Source organism: Rhinichthys klamathensis, unplaced genomic scaffold (genome assembly GCF_029890125.1).
Source record: "Rhinichthys klamathensis goyatoka isolate OS25496 unplaced genomic scaffold, OSU_Roscu_1.1 h1tg000309l_1, whole genome shotgun sequence".
Lineage (NCBI taxonomy): Eukaryota > Metazoa > Chordata > Actinopteri > Cypriniformes > Leuciscidae > Rhinichthys > Rhinichthys klamathensis.
The window spans coordinates 828,816-850,804 of NW_026606827.1; the positions used below are offsets into that span (position 1 = coordinate 828,816).

A 21,989-nucleotide genomic window follows, 5' to 3' on the forward strand; every position below is an offset into this window, starting at 1 on the left:
TTATTATTCTAAGCATTTGATTGTACAAAAATCTGTTTAGTGCAGGATGAATCCTCAATGATAAATATTTTTGGTTTTCAAAAGTGATTAAAGCAATTTTGTCAACTTTTAAGTAATACACTGACGTATATTAAAGGTAACACACATGGACTAAAAACTACAAACTCGCTCATCTTTTGTAATTCCGCAGAACTACATTTTTCAGCACATGTGACGTCAGGACGTAACTCGAGGAGACCACGTAACGTCCCCCTTGCTCTCGCAAACATCTGAATTCCGAGTGGCAACTTGCACACAGTCAACCGCCGAGACACTTCACATTTCAGAGGCACTGAAGGGCATTTTATACTCCTTTAGGATTTTTCGTTACATAAAAACCTTCGGGCTCCGTGTAACAATGGAGGCATATTTACGGAGCTGTCGTGATGTGATTAAGGTAAGATTATGGTACTGTACGCTTAGAGAGAGGGTTGCTCGTGGTAGGTTGGCTTGGCTACTTACGTTACCATTTTACCCACTTAAAATATGGCCAGTGGCCAGTTCATGCACTTTCTGTATGTAGAGACATTCATAAACATGCGTGTTTGCCGTATATGATAGCTTAGTGTGAAAAATAATGTATGCTTTGTTTGATGTAGTACACTTGATATTGACATAATATGATATTGACATATTGACGCGCGTGCACAGACCCTGGCCGCATGCGCAAATGAAAGAAACGACCACATCGCATGCATTGAGAGAAAGGGAAAGCACATAAGTTTGTTTGTTTACATTTGTTACACAACAGTAATAACAAGTTTTATTATAATAATTTTTATACAAAAAGAGTTAACTGTTGTGTTTTTATATCACCATTTCATGTAATAGGCAATGACACACACACACATATATATATACACACACACAGTTTTGCCATGCTTAGCAGTTTAAAAAGGTCAGTTTGTTCAGCTGTTTGGTGCAAATCTAGAATATGTTTACTATTTTCTGGCAGTGTGTTTAGTCAATAAGAACAATTCCCACTTTTCTAGTTTTACAGCTTAATGTGCTCAGTTTCAAGACTGAAGGTGGCCCTATTTGTAGAGACAATAACACCTGCTGTGAGTGTCCATTGTCCAACAGCAGTGCATCTTTATACCCTAAACTGTTGTTTTAAACCCAAACACCCTGACACCTGCGCTCACCAACTGCTAGGCAGATATTATGAAGTCCTGTGTGTTTACTTTGAGACTCAGCTCAAGGAAGCAAGCAGAAATGGGTTCTTTAACTAATTTAGTCAATGATTGAAAAAATGATATGGTTGCACTTGTGGTTAAAGTGCTTTTTGTCTTCATTGAAGCATGAGGTTGTAAATAGAGAGTGCACACTAGAGTTCTTTCCACACTGACCCAAGACCCACAGGTTCTGTACTGTTTACTCACCATCCCGTGGTCCATTTCACATTGCGGTGACTAACTTCCTGTGCTGTCCCACCGGCCATGCACATATGGGCATGAATAAGCCTTTTTTTTCCTGCACTTCCCCATCTATCAAGGTTTTTGGTGATGATTATCACATGAGAAGAGGGAGCTTGCCAAAAGTTCACCCTAAACAAGCCTCACCCCTGGTCTGTGCCAGCTGTGAGCTCAGTCAGTCTGTGTTGACAGTCCATCATTCAGTATTTAAAACAAACCCCAGCTGGTTGCCCATATCAGAGTACATCATTTAATGCTGACGTCACAGATGCCTTCTGTATTCGGCTGGAGTAACGGAGAAGGCCAAATGCTAATTAACGCTGGACGAGGATTCATCATGGGGAGATATAAAAGGCTTTGTTAAATCCTGGGTGATGCAGTCAATGTTATTCTATTAAAAGTGCTCTTCATCTCACAAGTGGTCCAGCAAATTGTCTTTGATATAGAGTTGTGGGTTCTCAAGCTCCAAAAAAGAAAGCATATTTTAAGTCACATAAATCTAGTCCATAACTACACTATTGTTCAAAATTGTGGGGTCAGTATTTTTTATTTTAGAAAGTAATCCTTTTGTTTAGCAAGGATGCAAAAAATGCTTCTTTTTTTTTTTTACTTTCTATTCCTCAAAAAATCTTGAAAAATAAGTATTACAAAGTTTGGTTTCCCTAAAAATATTAAGCAGCACAACTGTTTTCAACATGATTATAATAAGATTTTTTTTCTTGTGCACGAAATCAGCACATGATGAGACATTGAAGAGTGGAGTAATGATGCTGAAAATTCAGCTTTGCATCACAGAAATAACTTATATTTTAAAATATATTAATTGGCAAACACCATCACACACCTGCAGGTGATTGGTGCGTGGGGAAAAAAGACCAAATAAGTAGGTCAAGTAGGTGTTTTTTGTATATTTTAAAATATATTAAAATACAAAACCGTTATTTTGAATTGTAATAATACTTCACGATTTTATAGGTTTTTTTCTGTATTTTCATATAAATGTATAATATAATTAATTAATAAATAAATGCAGCCTTAGTGAGCATAAGAAACTTTTTTTTTTTTAAACATTCAATCTAACAGACCCCATCACTAAATGCTTTTATTATATGTAAAAAAAGCAGTCGACATCTCCTTTTATGTTCCATGGATAAAAGAAAGTCATTCATGTTTCGAACACAAGAAGTTGAGTATGTTAGAATTGTCATTTTTGGGTGTACTATAAGAACGACTTTAAGAACAAATATTGAACATAAAAGAAAATCTGTTTTGTTGTCATCCATGTTATCATCTGTTAAGGAACACACTGCTGGACTATTGTTTGTTGAGAAGCCTCGGGATGTGTTTTATCTTTGACACATTGTACCACTCCTCACACTGGCTGTCAGTGATATAGAGTGACTGGTTGATTATAAGTTAAACATTGTTTGTCAGATGAAGGCCTATTGGATACATTTTCAGCTTGTCATGTAGTTTACTTGCTGTAAATATGTGTGCATAGACAGTAGGGAATATCACAAAAACACAGACATTTTAGTTTTGTATTTCAGCCTGCAGTTTAATAGAGGCCACCAAAGCCTTGTTATGAAGAACTAGGCTTGCAGTTATACGTAATGAATTCTTGTCCTATATTTGTCCAATAGCCTGTGACATTATTCTCCTTCATTCTTAGGGTTGTAGTAAGAACAGCCCAGGGCTGCATGTCGTAATGGGAAATGAGGCTTGTGATATGGACTCCATGGTATCAGCCCTGACCTTCGCCTACTTTCTTTCAAAGGTATGCAATGTCCAACCTAATAAACCAACCATATTTGCTGTGTTGTTCTTGTAAAGCTTTAAATTGTGGTGGAGATACTAGACGTGATAATTCTGTACTGGAGGTTGAGGATTATTGTTGTTTTGTTCATCATTATTGTTGACCTGTTGTAGAGTCTTGATTGTAAGAGTGTACCGGTGCCTGTACTCAACATCCCACGGGCTGAGTTTCCCTTGCGCTCTGACAGCATCTTTCTGCTGAGAGAAACCGGTCTGTCGCAGGACTACCTGCTTTTCAGGGACGAGGTGGACCTCCACGGCCTGCACAAGAACAAACAGCTAACCCTGACCCTGGTTGACCATAATGTTCTGCCCAGGTCAGTGTTCTGTTCTGTTCAATTCAATACATGTATTGGACCATGTTTCATCTTCCATCTTCACAATCACATAAAAAAAGCAAAAAGCAAGGAGTCAAATTTGAACTAATTAATGAACTTGAACTATATAGTGAATTTTCATTTTAATATATATACTGTTCAAAAGTTTGTGGTCAGTAAGATAAAAAAAAATGCAATTGAAAATAGTTTTGAAAGTATTATAATTTCTCACAATATAATTATTTTACTGTATTAGTTATCTAACAAATGCAGCCTTGGTGAGCATACGGTAAAATCGTATATATGGATATATATATATATATATATATATATATATATATATGTACTATAATAATCATAATAACCACAAATATATGGCTAATTGTATGTAAATAAATGGCAATATCAGAATATTGTTACAATAATGGTTATTTATTTATATCTACCACAAATGCCAACCAAGTTCTGAAATGATTTAGGTCTGTCTGTTCTTTTATAATACATCTGTTTTATTCTGTAGTGCTGACAGTGAGCTGGAGGATGCAGTTGTAGAAGTGATTGACCATCATCTCCTACAGAGGCCCTCATCTCCCTCCTGCCCCGTCACCGTGGTGACCGTGGGCTCCTGTGCCACCTTGGTGACAGAACTCATTGCCCAAAAAGCACCTGAGGTACTCGACCAACAAGTGGCTCAGCTTTTATACGGTGAGTGTCATGGCGACATGATAAACACAGCGTGGAATGTCAGCATGACTGCTGTTCAATCTGCTAGACACTGTTAGACATCAGATGGGCTCAGCATGGTCTTCAGTGGCATTTAGCTGGAGCAGATAGATTCGACTTGTACATGCAATATGATAGAGATATAAGATGTCAGCAGAAAGATAAAATCTTGTTAACTTGCAGAATCTATTTCTGCCTTGTGTTGATAGGTAGCATTATCCTAGACTGTGTTAACATGGCCCCTGAGGCAGGTAAAGTCACCCCTAAGGACAGCCAGTACGCCATCTTTTTGGAGAAGCGTTTTCCAAAGCTGCCTCCGAGGGGCGCTCTGTTTCAGTCGCTACAGAATGCCAAGTTTGACGTGTCAGGTGAGAGAATCTTTTATTGTGTTGGTTAATGAATCAAACTGCTTGTAGACTCATTAAAACTTTAAAGCATGTGTTCATGAAAACAAATTTTGCAATACTGCTCTGTACTTCAGGCCTCTCCACGGAGCAGATGCTGTTGAAAGACATGAAAGCTGCAACCACTGGGGATCTGAACTTGGCTGTCAGTGTAATTTACATGACACTAGAGGTCAGTACTGTTATGACATCTTTCACTTGACCTCTAAAAGCTTCTACAATCTTGCTATGGTGATTTGGACGTTTTTGGTTGATACAGCTTTTAACAAAAACTGATATTTATACAGGTATCTATGTAGATAGATTCAGATTCTGATATTTTGCCACTTTCTTTGCATATATCTTGAAATTATGTCATCAAATTGCTGTTTTGTATTTGAATGATGTTTTAAAGGATTTAATTACACCCCTACAAAGAAGTTATGATGGAACATTACAAATTACTCTCAGGAAGCTTAGTCTATTTTATTCTCTATTAAATGAGATTCAATACGTAACAATTGTTGGAGTTGGAAATTTTCAAATTTCTTCTGATTTGTCGTGGGACGCCCACATTAAGTACATGATTTTGAAGGTGCGTCCTAGAATCCAGTCTCTCTGTGTTGCAAAAAACGCAGGTCTCCATTGTGATGTTCTAATGAAAGTATATTTGACTTTTATACGGCCTAGTACGCTAGCCCAGCATGGGGTGGACTACCTAAAGGTCTCTGATGAGTTAGAGAGGGTCCAAAAACGTTGTGTTCCAACTTCCACCCTCCCATCACTGAGTGAGAGGCGCGACGAGGCCACTATACGTACTTTTACTAAACTACTCAAGGACAGTTCATCACCACTGCATTGTTTCCTGTCTGTGGCTCCAACACCTACTTATCTACTACGGCAGCGCAGGGAATTTGTTGTGCCCAGGAGTAAAACAAAAAGACATGAACTTTCTTTTATTCCACGTGCTCTTAAAGGATTAGTTCACCTCAAAATGAAAATTTCCTGATAATTTACTCACCCCAATGCCATCCAAGATGTTCATGTCTTTCTTTCTTCAGTGGAAAAGAAATGAATTTTTTTGAGGAAAACATTTCAGGATTTTTCTCCACACAATATACTTCCGGGGGCGGTACTTCCGCCTACGTCCAGCGTGACCTTTTCCAACGTGATTGCGCATCGCAGACCAGCACAAGACGACCAATTATGGTTAAAAGTATATCAATTTTTTAAATTATTTTTTTTAGAAAATGACCGATCGTTTCGCTAGATAAGACCCTATTCCTCGGCTGGGATCGTGCAGAGCCCTTTGAAGCAATTCAAAGCCCTTTGAAACTGCATTGATTTGGACTTCAACAATTTGGCGACCGTTGAAGTCCATTGTGTGGAGAAAAATCCTGAAATGTTTTCATCAAAAAACATAATTTCTTTTCCACTGAAGAAAGAAAGACATGAAAATCTTGGATGGCATTTGGGTGAGTAAATTATCAGGAAATTTTCATTTTGAGGTGTGAACTAATCCTTTAAATTGTTTTATAAATAACTTATATGTTTTATTGTATGAAACCTGATGTATTTTAGGTTTTCTGTGTATCTGTTTTACTCCACCGTTTTTTTTTGTTTTTTTATTTATTTATTTTTTATTAGTTTTAAATTAGGGACATAAGGTTGTCTTGAGTATGTTATGTTTGATACATTTCATGGTTTTGTTCTTCAATATCCTGCCTTGTCAAACTCTAAATAAAAAAAATAATACTAATTGTTTGCTGCACCTGGAGGATGTATTCTTGTTTTCTTAAAAATATCTTTGGATTTCATCTTGATATTTAATAATACTTATAGCGCAAGTAAACAGTGACATTTTATTCATGGCCAAAAACAAAAGATCTGCTGTTTCATGCTTGTGGCTAATTGCAATAGCTTATATTTTGATCAATAATGAAATATTGGTGATTGTATTGGTGCATCTCTATAATCTCTATAACCTTTAAGTTATGTATGGAATCTCATTGCATAATTGCAGCATTTCTGAAACACTCTGGCAGGACTTTAAATTTAGAAGATCTCATACAAATGACATGTTTCTACTTGAATGAAGTGAATCTTGTGTTTGTGCTATGCATTTAGCCTCAGTACTTGGTTCCACAAAGAGGAAATGTTGATTTGGAAAAGTAAGAAGCTCTTGTTGTGGGCACAAAATGTGCTCATGTGCCCATCCTCATGACTCATGACATGAATTCCTCATTAATACTGAAGCACAACCAAATCCAATTCAGACACACCCAGACTCACCGCAGGGCTGGGCGGCCCGTCTCGCACACACACCCACTGATTACACCAGACGTTAACCTCCGTGACAGACTCTCATGTCCTCTTGTTAGTACACATACAATAATAAGACCGAATGTTGCTGAATCTGATGTGTATCAAAACTTTGTTCATAGTACAGGAGACTGGGGACCATTGTAGATTTTTTTTAACATGGCATAAGAAAGTTATAGATTTCAAATCGGCCCCAGTATGTAAATTATGACACTTGTAAAATAAACATTACCCACAGAATCTTACTTTATTACTTCAAAGTAATAATTCCATCAATGTAATGTTTATTACTTTATTATTTTACCTGTCAGAAACATTCGTCCAATTGATTGACAAGAATCAGAGATGTGTTATAAGAAATCATGTTTGACATGCATATTTTAAAAATTATATTTTTCAGTCATAAATTAGTTCTTTAAAATACCATACAATCATAATAAAATTTTACTAACAGCAGAAAAAATAATGTATGTTGGAATTCAAAGGAGTCAAAACTCTAAACGGCAGAAGAACAATATTGGTCGTTGATAAATGTGTATCTCCAGATCAGTTTGTGAATGTAATGCTCATATGTTAAAAGAGCTGTTCTGTCTTTAGGCTTTTCTTCAGAGGCATGGCCTACAGCAGGACCTCTGTGAGTTCTGCCACAAACACAGCTACAACCTGCTGGTCGCAATGACAATCTTTTTCAACGACAACAAGGAGCCCTTCCGACAGCTAGCCGTCTACAGTTCCAGCACTGTCTACAGAGAAGAGGTACTCAGTACACTTTACACTTATTAGGGAAATTGGCCTACAGACGTCTTTAATAAATTCATCAAAGTCTTTCTATTTATCAAAGAATCCTGAAGAAAATTATGTTTGCCACAAAAAATAAAATTAAGCAGCACAACTGTCTTCACCATTGATAATAAGGAGAAAAGTTTCTTGAGCACCAAGTCAGCATATTAGAATGATTTCTGAAGGATCACGTGACACCGTAGACTGGAGTAATGATGCTGAAAAGCTTTGCCATCACAGGAATAAATTACATTTTTAAATATGTTAAAATAGAAAACAGTTATTCTAAATTGCAGCCTTCCTTTAAAAGCATTACAAAATCTTACCGACCCCAAACTTTTGAAATGTAGTGTATAAAATAAGTTGAGAATCTGTTCTAATTGATATCTATATATATATTGTTTTTCATAGATGAGTAAAGCACTAGAAAAAGCCAAAAACCCCAGTCTGGACCTTAAGCCAATGATCAGTCCATATCCGGACGTGAAGGCCTATATGCAGGGTAACACACTGGCGTCCCGTAAGAAAGTAATGCCCATAATCACAGACTTCCTGAAGGAGAGGGAAAGGAAAGTGGCTCAATGTGGGAACATCGAAGACCTAGATCTGGACGATTATTCTTATCAGGACCAGAGTGACTCACAGCAATGTCCTGAGGATGCTGGGATTGAGGATGACACTCAATTTCCTCCAACGCCAATGAACAGTCTGGTTGAGGGTTGTCCATTGGACAATGGCCTACCAAAACTCAGCCCCGAGGTTTTGGTGGAGAAAGTTAGCAAGATGGCCAGCATGGAGGACTCGTCTCCTGAGGGACAATGATGAAGACCTGTTGTCCAAGAGAGTCTTGGATAGGAGCTGGAGAAGTGAAGTCCCTCTGCGTCTTCAAGAGGATGCGGTGGTGGTGCATCAGGGCAGGAGAATGTAATGGCACTTTTTTGATCTGGTTAACTCACAAAGGTACGATACGGTCTGAAGAGACCATTCTGTTGACTTTCTAAGGACTGGTACAGGATGTTTCAAATGGAGAATTACATAAATGCATCATATATAAGATGTTTAAAGTTTGGGTGTCATAAAAATGACTAAAATATCAGGTTTAGCCCATTTATTTATTGGTCTCAGTAGTTTTCATATTTGATCTTCTAAATTACTCTTTGATTGAGTAATTTGTGGCTTTGACTCCCCCACACCTTTTTCTTTTTTTTTTTGGTGTGTGGTCCAATCTATTTCCAGGTAAACGTGAACTTATTCAGATCTAATATTGACAATATGCACCCAGTGCAAGCTAGCGACTGACAATTGATAGAATTAACTAATTCTGAATTCATTTCCATTATTATACAAGTAATCATAAGGTGGTATTTATCATAGCTTTTGGTGCCACTTACATTCTTTATAGTATTAAAGAAGTTATTTTTAGCTTGTCTGCAGACCACATTTGTAGCATGGCATTGATACCCGCATTCAAATTATTTTGACTTGTTCCTTGATTTTTAAAAGTGAGTGGAAAAGGCATTTACAGTACTCGTACAGTGTTAGCCTAGCAGGCAAGATAAGTTTTAATCTGATATGCACTGGTTTACTTTTTAGCTGGCCATAATTTGTGTTAAATTTTGAAAGTTAGTTGCATATACACATACATACAAATATATAATATACGTGTATTATAAATAAATATTTTCACAGTCCTGTCTGCTAGGCTTCCAGTGTGCGTATATAAGCATAAACAAGCAGTTCCTGTTAGGATGAGTCAAAATGATAGATCTTAAATTGATGGTAACACTTTTCATTTGATCTCACGCAGAGCGGATGTAAATGAAGATGCATCGGATTAGTACATCTTGTCATGATTCCCCATTAATATCGTAAAAGTGTGATTGTTGGTAAATGGAAAGTGAGTGTAACCCCTCTGTGGCCTTTTGCATGTTATAGGTGTTAACTGACCTGCTCCTGGTTAGAATCAGGGCACCTGCATTTTCCTCTATTAAATTTTACCATTAACTACCAAAGACCTCAGTTGTATTGTGTGTGAGGCATGTTAAGCATTTGATCACTCGAGTTTTAAAGTGTATAAGTTCAGTATTTTGTTGATTTCTATTGTGCTATATTATATAATTTATTTGATGATTTAGGTTTTAAAAGTAGGGTTAAAAAAGGGTTGTTATCATGAACTGTCCTTTTGATTTGTTATATGGCCTTCAGCTTTATTAGCAGTTATTAGAGATCACTCACCATCTGGCATTCATTATCATAATCTAAAGATCGCTTCATACTGGACTATCATTTTAATGATATTCATTATATTAGTAAATACAAAATCTCAATCTAAGGTATTTCAAAGGCCTAATTTGATTAATTTTATATGACACGTTTAATTGGACAGTTATATAAATGTTTTTTGTTCATAGAAGTAAAAGTACTAGTTTAGTCATGATTTCACACACAAAATTAACCGTTAAACAAAATAATCAGTTAATATGGGACTTGAAACATAGATGGTTTGTTAGTATTTTGAGATGTATCCCGTGTGAATTTACCCTGACTGTTAGTTTGGTGAGATTTGACATGGTGACAGCAGAAGATTACTGCATGCTGCCTCAGGAGAATTAAGCACACTGAATAATGCCAATATCATAATAGTGTTGTATTAATTGTTGATTCAATGTCAATTTATTAATGTGCTATGGTTGTGAAGCGGGATATTCAAGAACGCATCCTCTGTGAAGTATTTTATTGCCATGGCCTTTTTTTATTTCAAGTATTCCTGGACTCGATATCAATAAAACATTTTCATATTGTCTAATATTTGGTTTGTAAGGTTTATCTATAAAAAGGTACAGTTACATTACAATCTTATTTTTATTGTCACCAAGGCTGCATTTATTTGATCGCAAATAGAGTAAAAACAGAATATTGATTACAATATAATTTTCTACTTTCAATTTTATTTTAAAGTGCAATTTATTCCTGTGATGGCAAAGCTGAATTTTCAGCAGCTATTACTCCAATCTTCAGTCACATGATCCTTCAGAGTAACATTTATTTTTAAACGTGTAATATTTTTGTGGAAAAACGTGATACTTTTTTCAGGATTCTTTGACGATTAGAAAGCTCTGAAGAACAGAATTTATTTAAAACAGAATGTTTTTGTAACAATGTAATTGTCTTTACTTTACTATCCACCCTTCCTGAATAAAAGCCTTAATCTTTTTCAAAAACAAAGATCTTACTGACCCCAAACTTTTGAAAAGTAGTGTATGTACCTAATAATATAATAATCAAATGATATGTAGACAGTTTTCCTTTGGAGAGGCCTGTAACTTCAAGGGTATTAGGACCATGAAGTTTTGCCTTTTTGTGGCTTCTTCCTCCACCTTCCCAGCCTTCCCTGTGGGGGAGCAGAAGTGCTCAAAGCAGCTGAACCAATGGGAGACAGACAATTCAGTCAGCAGAAGTCAGAAATGTTGAAAAACCTGTACTGACAGTCAGGGTGAGTTCCCTAACACAAGACACAAGATACAGTCACTGAAACTGGCTGCCATTGTGGCGAAGCTCATAAACCACCTCAGGTCATGGTCATCAACTGAGTTCACTGAATGCATTTCTAATCTAGACACTTTCTTTTAAAGACTTTAGACATGGGGACTTACTCAGACCAGAAGGAAGGATACCTGCAAAATGGGTAAGTCAAAATTTAGATTGCCTGTTGTCAAATCTGTCCCTAAATACTGAAGTAACATTATTGAAGTAATGGATTTGTACACAATATAATGATAACATGGCCTCTCAAGGTTTCAATTACATGGTCAAACACATTTATAAGATCAAAACAAGTATCAGAAGAAGTCATAAGCACATACTGGATAAACCAGAGATGAATTTACGAGTTGTTGGTTGTTCTGTTTGCGCTGTGAAGTGGACAGTAGTAAGACACGAGAGAAATCCTTGTACAACTTCTGTATCTGTTTATTTAGAAAAAGGAAGTTGCAGTTGAACTGATTTCCGGCACTTTTGCCAAACTTCTTGACTAATATTTGAGACCTAACAACCACACAGAAAGACATCACCTCTTATATCCTGTCACCTGACGGATCATCAGATTTTCTGACATTTACACATAATAACAAGGGTTTCGCTGCTGTTATGAGTTAAAAATGCAAATATAAATGGAAAAACTTCAAAAAATTTAGTTTAGTAAGGTGTTGTAATATTTTATCAGAGAATACTTTTACTACAATCTATAATGATTGATTTTCATTGGCACCACTTCAAAAAAACACTCATTTTCAGAGTGTAAAATGGAGATGATATGAAAGCTTTTATGCCATAATAATGTTTCTGTAATTCACAGAATAGGTCTTTTGACTTGTTAATTTCCATACGGGAATTCCATGTTCATGTCCGGACAAGACGAGAATGCATGAAACTTAGTGTCATAAAAGCCCTCAGTGTTTATGTGATATGACTAAATCTAATAATGCCTGTATCCTTAATACAGTAAATACCAGAATGAGTTGCTAAAGCATCTTACAAGCCAGGACAAAAAGGTTTTCACAACAGGCGATTACTTGACTAAATCTTGTAAGAGTTACATCAAGAACAATTGCTGAAACAGTATTATATGATAATGCCTCAGTTAGGACAACACTGGACATGAGATTACACACAACACAGTGAGGCAGTTGTTAACTAAAAGCATACAGCCTATTATGTTAGAGCAGGTAATGTTTGAAATATACATAATCTCTGAGCAATCTTGCTGGACAATAGTGTATGTATACAGATTGCAGGTTTCATCAAGATCTGAATGAATTTGGTGTTAGTGGCTATCAGAAACCGGTTCAGTTACAGCAGAAGCTCTTATGTTGCTGACAACAGGAGCACACCGGCTCATCGACTGCCTGGAATCAGCTGAAAACAAAACTAGATTTTCTGGTCATTAATGCCACGTGTAATTACCACATGTGTGACGTAAAGAAATACTTGAGGTAAAAACAGGAACGAGTTTTATATTTCAGTTCAAATCTGACAAGGTTGACACAATGGTAGCCTACTGCTATTTTCAGTATATAGGCCTAGTATTTGGATAGTATATGTAGAACCAGAAAAAAAAGATATGAATATAAAATATTTAAATATGAAGATATAGTATATATTTGGGATGAATCTGATCAGTTTAGAGGTATTCATATGGCGCATCTCCTGCTACTTCCATTGTCTTACAAAATTGTTCTATATATATTTCACGGATAACCTCTAAATAACATTGTCAGACACAAAAATGAATGTCAAATATTTATTTTAAATATTGAGAAATCTTGCATTCACTTTAGTAAATAAAGTCTTGACATGATGGTCTCAAACCATCATCAGCGTCACATTTTTCAGTGTTGACAAAATAATCACACATGTATTAAATGCAGCCAAGGATGAGGACTGATTTTGCCACATTTTATAAATGTTGCTTTACACACAAAAAAGAAAAAACCTAAGGGCAACTAGGGCAAAGTTTTGTTTCAAGCTTTTAATTCTATTATATTTAGTCCTATTTCTTTATTAGCAGAACTTTGTTGTAGTGCAATTTATTTATTTATTTATTTTGACCTATTAGAGTACTGTGGATCTCAACAGCCACAGGTATGATGTCTGGGTGTACAGCTGTAGATTTGTGGGAGGGGCGTTTAACAGCTCTCTCAGGTGCGGAGGCTGCGTCATCAGGTGTGACGCCCTCTGATTGGCTGATTCTGAGTTTGACATGAATGTGCTTGCTTTAGGTGGGTAGAAAATCGCCCTTGTCGTTGTAAAGTAAAGGTAAATAGCGAAGTTTTACATCAGTATCCTATAATACATCCCTTACATATAGCACTTGTAATGTTTTTAGGCAATACTTGTTTTTTTGTCAAATAAAGAAGGGATTTGCTTTTGATACGCATCTACGTGGTTGTTGAAAAGGTGAGTTGAGCATGTTTACATTGTCATTATTTACAAATGTCCATAAAGAGCGATGTGATGGGCGTTAACGAGGTTTCAAGTGTACACTGCCCTGTTATTACGTGCTGTTTTGATCCAACACGATTAAATGCTCACTACAGTTTTACATCTGTGTCCGTTCGTCTGTCTGTCTGTCCAAAAATGTTTCCCCAAAAAAAAAATCGTCACTTCTGCTCTTAAAGGGATAGTTCACCTAAAAATTGACATTCTGTCATCATTTACTGTGTTATTAGTGTTATAAGTGTTATTTCTTCTGCTGAACACAAAAGAAGATATTTTGAAGAATGTCTGTAACTTAACAGTTGATGGGCCCCATTGACTTCCATAAAATACTATGTAAGTCAATGGGGCTCATCAACTCTAACCCATATTCTTCAAAATATCTTCTTTTGTGTTCAGCAGAAGAAAGAAATTCATTTGTTCAGGAAATTCAGGTTTGGAACAACTTTAAGGGGTAAGTAAATAATGACATAATTTTTCAGACAATTTTGGGTGAACTATCAATTGATCATTGACAACAATCATGTCAGAGTTATTCAAAGCCAGGACAAAATGAGTCCAGATTTCAAAACTTTATGAACAGCTAGACATTGGATATGAATACACTGAGGGTTTTTATCATTATTATTTTTAATATGCTGTATGCTGTTAAAAGGCAGGTTTTGCATTTCATTGAGTAGCAAAGAAGCCGTGAAATCTAGTTATTGGGATTTAAAAATGGGTATTTAAAGACCCATACTTTAAACCTATATAGCTTTAGAAACATAATTGTTTTTATAACTTTAGAAAGGTTTATTTCATCAAATGTTTAAAAAATAAATGCTATATTTTAACATAAAGCGATTAGGGAATTGAGAGAGGCAGATTTGGTGTTGAATATTTTGTTTTGCAGCTAAAATTATTGCATGAGATGCAAATATATGCATTTATATATCATCAACGATTAAATCGGGTTCTGTCATTCACTGCAGGAATTCAATTCCAAACATTTCCAAGTGGCTGCATATTACTTTATATACATTGATCTTGTGCTGACCTCTTCTGTAATTAAAACAAACAAACCTGGAATTTTATCTTGACAAAATTGAGGAGTAGGTTGTAATGCTTAGAACTTAATGATTAATAATTAATAAAGTTGTAACGTATGGACCAAGAAGCCCCTGTGCCTTCCTTTTACATTTTCAATTTATTCATGCAGACATTTGGAAAACGTCAAGACATCGGCCTTAATCCCCGACATGGAGCTCAACGAGGAATGGCAGGATGAGGAGTTTCCCAGGTAATCTGCACTAACAGGTACATGCACCTTTTCTATGTTCATCTTGAGTGCAAATGGGATTAAATAATGTGATCTTTGTAGGCCCCTTCCTGAGGACACACAGAGTCCTGATGATGAACAGGAAAGCCCTGGAGCTGAGGAAAACAAGCCTGGTAACTTAATTTTTCCATTTAGTTACTGGCCAAAATATGTCTCTTGAATTATTTTGGACTTCTGTTCACTACTGTTCAAAACTTGTTTACGGTTTTACTGACTGATTTAACAGTTTTACTGACTGACCTCAAACTTTTAAACAGTAATGTAGTAGTATTTGCCATTTCCAGGGATGACCGCTCTTTTCCTTTCTTTCCACTAGTCCCACCGACCAGCCTGGCCCTGACAGGTAATACTGTGAGGAAGAAGCGACTAGTGGCCCCGGCGCTTAGTTTAACACTGGACAAAACCTCTATGGACCGGAGCATGAAATCAGATGAGTTTGACGCTTCCGCCCTTTCACCATCTGCTGAGGATGACCTCGAGATGGACATTAACCTGGAGGCCTTAGAGACCCCCTCAGACAGCGAGTCTTGCAACTTCCCAGACAGCATGCACGACTTGGAGTGGGAAGGTATTAATTATTTTGACTCTCATTAGGGTTGTGTTGTTCATTGTTTCCTTTGGGATCACATGCTGAAGTATGGGACAGGCCAATCTTCAGAGAGCACTGGTTTACCATTAGTACTGTGGTCATTACAGACGATCTTCCTAGGATGGGTAAAGCATCGATCAGAAAAGCCAGTTTACTAGAGCACGCAGAGATGGGACACTTGGACTTGGATCAGGTGGACAGCAATGGGAGGCGATGGAGACGATTCCATATTGGCGGCCAAGACTACCAAGTCAACATGAGCGTTCTGGAGCCGTATCTCCAAGTTCTCTCCCATGGAGGTGAGTTTTTGTGGGACAAGTTGGGATGAACATGGTTAATTACAAACTAAATTGACCTTCTTTTATAGGGTATTATGGGGACGGATCGACAGCCATCATCATCTTTACTGCCTGCTACCTACCAGAAAATACAACAGAACATTATGAGTATGTGATGGACAATCTGTTCAGGTAAAACTTGATGATGATTCGGTCTGAATTTTCTCTACAAGCAATGGTAATTTTTTGGAACTTAAATGTTTATTCTGGGAAAATGCACATTTAATGATTTTTTGGCTTTAGGTACATTATTGGCACGTTGGACTTGATGGTGTCTGAGAATTACATATTGGTGTGTCTGTGTGGAATGGCCCCTCGCAATAAGATGCCTGGCATGAAGTGGCTCAGACAGTGTTACATGTCCATTGACAGAAGGTGAGCTAGTCACTGTGTAGTTACTGTGATTTATCATCAAGTTGAACAATTTTATACTTAAAGACAACCGGAAACGACATCGTAAGACATGCAATTTCCGCAATCAATGTATAGGCGTCATTTACGGGGGGGACATGTCCCCACCACTATTTGGCAGGGTCGATTTTGTCCCCACCACTTTTGAAACATCTCGCGGTACGGATGTACCAATACAAGTAAAACATCTCCAGTTAACTAGCAGAGCATTCGTTTCGTTCGTTTGTTAAATAAGAGGCGATCTAGCGCTAACATGTGTTGTTTTTTTAATCAAGTGATCATGTGCTCGTTGCCTCTGCGATCAGTGGCGCGGATACAGTGTTCTGTTGTGGCTCGCGCACGTGCCGCAATGTGTTCACTCGGACGCGCGCTTCAATCCGTTGCGGAGATTCTCTATTCGTTCCGGTGAAATCGCAAAACAAAATGCAAACAAACGCGTCCCTGCTTGATATACAACCACTGATAAACATTATCGGGTTTTATGAGGGGAAAAATTCCCCTCGAGTGCGAGTGCTATTCGAGTGCGGATTAGAACCCAAAACCTCCGACACGCTTGGCAAAAATTCTGCCACTGGACCACTACAGTACATACGTACGTTAGGCTGATATATGCGTTTATTCACGTGAAAATTCATGACACTAACAACATATCAGATTTCATTGTACGACCAATTAAACCCAAAGTAGCCTACTATTTAAACCCCGCAACCATCACATTTTTGGTCGGACATCATCACATCTTTGTATACATTTTTATTTATTTACATCAGTAGGCCTAAGCTACAGGACATCGTCTTTCAAAACATGACCTGCGCGAAAGAGAAAAAAAAATGAATGTCATTGTACCCAGCACTTTTGAAAATGCACTTCCGAATGCGTCTCTGTCCCCAGCACATTTCAAACCAAACTGACGCCCATGAATCAATGTGATGTATTTTCAAGAAATGCAGAATATGAAGTATGAAGTTATGTATGGAGGGACTTGATTTTATGCATCAGGATTCCATTTCTGTTAGTGATATTATTGGTTAATACTTTTTTTCTCCACTCATTTGGCTAACAAAAAAGACTGGTGGAGAACGTTATTACATTATAATTTTGTGATTACGAAACGAAACCTTGTTTTTCTGATCAAGAAATGAACATGTTTGCTTTTGAAACAGGAAGTTGTGGCAGAACAGAGAGTCTTTTAAACACAGCCTGGAAAAACAAAACAAAGCATCTTGAAATTGCTATTGGTATTAGGGTATTATACATCCTCATTCTAAAGCTCATTTTATTGGACAGAATTATGTATACTCCCCTGAACAGGAGATGATAATCAATATTTTTGGTTCTTTTTCCCATGAGAGAAAGACTCATTTTTAAGCTTGTATATTTGATTATACACATTAATATCACAGAAATCTTTGGTAACATTATACATGTTTTATTCATGCACGAAAATATAAAGCAACACAATTGTTTTAAACATTGTTGATAAGAAATGTTTCTTGAGCACCAATTCAGCCTATTAGAATGCTTTCTGAACGATCATGTGACACTGAAGACTGGATTAATGATGCTGAACATTCAGCTTTGCATCACAGGAATAAATTACATTTTTAAATATATTTAAATAGAAAACAGTTATTTTAAATTGTAATAATATTTCACAATATTCCTGTATTTTTTTGAAAGCCACCAAACTCCTACTGAAACTACAGTGTAAATTTCCATCAGTTCCAGAAGAGGGCGTCTGTGTCTTAACTCTGACTGTTGTAGTCTTCCTTTAGTTTAGTTCCTGTTCAACATGAGATCCCACCTCTGCTCTCTCTTTCTTAATGCCCCTCATATGAAATATGATAGGAATGCTCTGGACTCGTACATACAGGGCCATGTTATCAGGGTTCTTCCAGACATTCCTAAGATAACCTTTGACCTGTTCTCAGCTGTCATGTTTTTTTTTGCTGCTATATTTAGACATTTTTAGATTGCATGTTTCATTTAGGATTAGTTCCTTAAGGTTTATAACTCTTGTGTCGGCTCTCCATGGCAAGTGTAGCTGTTCTCAATGGACGTCACACAAATGGAAAAGTTATTTTAAAAAAATCACTGTGGTTATGTAAGGGATATTGTACAGTCAGCCAGTCGTTATCCCAAAATAAACTCGACAAGGGTGATCAGGATCGGGCCAAGATCCTAAAAGGGTTTGTTTTGTGGTTATTGACCAGTCGAAGAAATACCTTTGTAAATTCATGTTTAAATTCTCTATATTCTGGCATAGCCATTTCAAAGCCGTATTTCACTCTCCCAGGTGAAGGTCATTCTTATAAATGTTTAATATGAGGAAATTGTATGCTCTGGAAATTCAGGGTCGTTATGGCTTATCATGTGAGATCGGTTTGGGAAATGAGGAACTAAGGAGTGTGGGATGCTCTTGAAAGCCCGATTTGTCATTCCTACTGGCTCCATTGCGTCATTGCATGAAGTTTCCTCTGAGATCACTCATACGCTGCTGTACAGACAGCAACAGAAAACAACACAAACAAACACTGTCAAGCATGATTTCACAGAATCAAGGAGGAAAAATAACTGATAGAAGTCCATGTGAATACCACGGAAACTAAAGGGAAACCCCTAGTCTGAGTCTAGTTTCAGTGCAAACACTGAGCTTTTCAGAAAACTTACAGTGGGGTCGAAAATTCTGAGACCGGATTCAGATTCTGGCATTTAAAGCTAAAATGCCAATAAATAAGAATAGAAAATATGTATCAATAAGTCAATCTGATTGACCATGTCAGCTCCTTTGTATAAAAGGTCAGATATTCTTGCTTCCATTGAAGCACAAAAAGCACTTTTTTGAAGGGGGACCAACCAAATATTATACACATATTATGTAAACAAAGACTTTTATGTTAGAAGCGTTTAATCAATTTGACAGCACTAGAATAAAGTATTTTGTAGTATTCAAAATAATGTCTTACAAGTCCTAACACTTAAATAACATATGTAAGAAACAAAACAAAAGTGGAACTGGTTATATTTGTGGGTGATTTTTTTTTTTTGGCTAGTAGACCAGTGGAAAAACAAATTGTCGTCTCCAAGTTTCTGCCTGTGTCCCATGATTCAACGGCCTGCCTCTCGTGGTTTCACACGGGTCCGGCTGGTGCTGGTGCTGATGGCGCTCAGCGTTTGCTCCTTTGTGTCCTCATGTTCTGCATGAATCCAGGGAATTTGACCAGCTCCTCTAGTGGGAGAACCAAAGCAGATGTTGGAAACAAAATAGTTTTATGTGGTAATACAAAGTATTTAGTGAGGTCTTACATACATTTTCTTTTATTTCCTTTCTTTTCCTCTGCAGGTTAAGGAAAGACTTGAAAGGGCTTTTCGTGGTTCACCCGGCCTGGTACGTGAGAGCGGTAATCACCGTCATCAAACCATTCATCAGGTGAGCGCGGATGATCACTCGTTCGGCTAACGGGTCAAGATCGTCGGCTAACAAGATGTCATGATCATTATTAGACCTCAGTCTGAACCGTTTCTCTCTCTCTTGCAGTGAGAAGTTTAGCAGGAAGATGCGCTTCATCCACAGCTTGCAGGAACTGGCAGAGTTTGTTCCTGTGGACCAGTTGCAAATCCCAGACTGCATCAGAGAGTGAGTGTCCACAACACACCACGTTAGTGCACAGACATTATTTGACAGCTGAACTATATATATATATATAAATAAAAATATATGAATACATTTTGGTATCACTTTACAATGTTTCATTTGTTAACAATAATTAACTGCATTAGTTTACACGAGCTAACAATGAACAATATTTATTTGCATTTATTAATCTTAATGTTAATTTCAACATTAACTAATACAATATTAAAATGGCATTAACTAATGTTAACAAATACAACATTTGATTTTAATAATGCACTGTGAACTAACATGAACAATGACCAACAATTTTTTTACTAACACATATTAACAAGGATCAGTAAATGCTTAAAAAATATTTTGCTCATAAATTATTGCGACCTTGTAAAGCGTTACCTACATTTTTTAATATTTTATAAATTAATTCTTCCAATAAATGTATTTGTGGTTTAAAAAAAAAAAAAAAAAAATACTTCCTCATTTTTGCCATATTTATTCTGTTCTATTCTATACTTCACTCGGATATTTATTAATACTTTTAATGTGAATTTAAATGTGATCAGATCTGATGGGGAAAAGAGGGAGGAATAGGGTCAGCAGATCATACAAGTTTGACTTAAACATCACTTTTACTGGTTTCATTCATTCATAATGACATTTATTGATAAATGTATTCATAAAACGTATATTTATTGATCACTTTTAATGAATAAATGTAATTATTAGATTTAAATGTATTTATAAAATTAATAATTGAACGTATATTATAAATAAATATTGAATTATTTATTGTTTCAAATAATGAACAACAATTTTTCTTTCCCCATCATATCTGGTCATTTCTCTCTAAATAATTTACATTTAAATTATCATTAAATGTTTATTTTATAAATAAATTGTATCAATAAATTAAATTATTTATTGTTTCAAATACTTGAAAAATTAGATACAACAGTAAATAAATATACAAGTTAGATACATTTTCCTGAGCTGCTACCCCAGGAACTTTTCTCTCTATAAATAATTTAGAAAAATCAATTTTTTTAAATTCTTTTTATAAATTCTTTGTTTTAATTCAATTAAAAGAGAGTGATTTGTTTTGTTCTGCAGGTATGATGAGCAGATGAGCAGGTGAAGGTGTCTGACGGAAAGACAGCAGGGGTGAACATACTGTACAGATTTCACACTGGGGACTCGGAGCTGGCTGAGGTTAAAGGTCAAGCTTTAGGGGTGAAAGCCCTAATGACAGAAAAACTGCTTCCTACCAGACGACTCTTTGATGAAACACACAAAGACAGTGTTGTCCTTCAGAGGGACACAGCTGTGTCAAGCCACAAGGTGGGTCAGGAGAGATCCGCCAACAACGTGAAAGCCTGCTTTACGTCATCACATTTAAACTGTTACACAAAAACAAACAAACATGCAGTGTTTTCCCAGACTATACAAAACGACACAATACGCCTTTCATAAAAGCTTTTATATTTAAGCGTGAAAAGTTAAATATACACAACCTTAGAAAATATTGTAATAAAAACATTTCCTTTTTTTGACTTGTGGTGAACACCCAAATAAGGGTAAATATTAGATTAAATAATGGCTCTATTTTAATATTTGCACTAAATGGTTACAAAATCTCATTGAATGTTATTTGAAACCGGTATGAACCATTATTTGTATATTTACTTCAAACTACTGTCGGTTTTGATCTAAGTGTCCAGGTTTCCGTCTTTTCTGGAAAATGGTATTGACTCTGTTTATTTGAACTTGTTTTTATTCTGTAAAATATTATCAGTGCAAATCTAGCAGACTTTTAATGCAAAATCAGAGAGCTATTACAATACAAACCAAGTGTATAATATTGCTGGAAGAATCACGTTGTTCAGTTTATACGCGTTACATATATAATCGGTC

General features: G+C 36.4%; 2 protein-coding genes across 2 annotated transcripts; both read left to right on the forward strand.

Moving 5' to 3' along the window:
* The first annotated feature begins 256 nt into the window (after positions 1-256).
* On the forward strand, positions 257-10,596 carry prune (prune exopolyphosphatase). The gene is made up of 8 exons (XM_056270843.1): positions 257-436; positions 3,127-3,231; positions 3,384-3,586; positions 4,107-4,291; positions 4,519-4,677; positions 4,791-4,885; positions 7,612-7,770; positions 8,206-10,596. Exons 1-8 carry the CDS (start codon positions 398-400, stop codon positions 8,614-8,616), a joined length of 1,356 nt encoding a protein of 451 aa, XP_056126818.1. The 5' UTR covers positions 257-397; the 3' UTR covers positions 8,617-10,596.
* A 659-nt stretch (positions 10,597-11,255) lies between these two features.
* On the forward strand, positions 11,256-21,666 carry bnipl (BCL2 interacting protein like). The gene is made up of 10 exons (XM_056270898.1): positions 11,256-11,479; positions 14,987-15,067; positions 15,149-15,219; positions 15,423-15,674; positions 15,803-15,994; positions 16,063-16,165; positions 16,277-16,408; positions 19,788-19,874; positions 19,983-20,081; positions 21,189-21,666. Exons 1-10 carry the CDS (start codon positions 11,436-11,438, stop codon positions 21,211-21,213), a joined length of 1,086 nt encoding a protein of 361 aa, XP_056126873.1. The 5' UTR covers positions 11,256-11,435; the 3' UTR covers positions 21,214-21,666.
* The last annotated feature ends 323 nt before the right edge of the window (positions 21,667-21,989 follow it).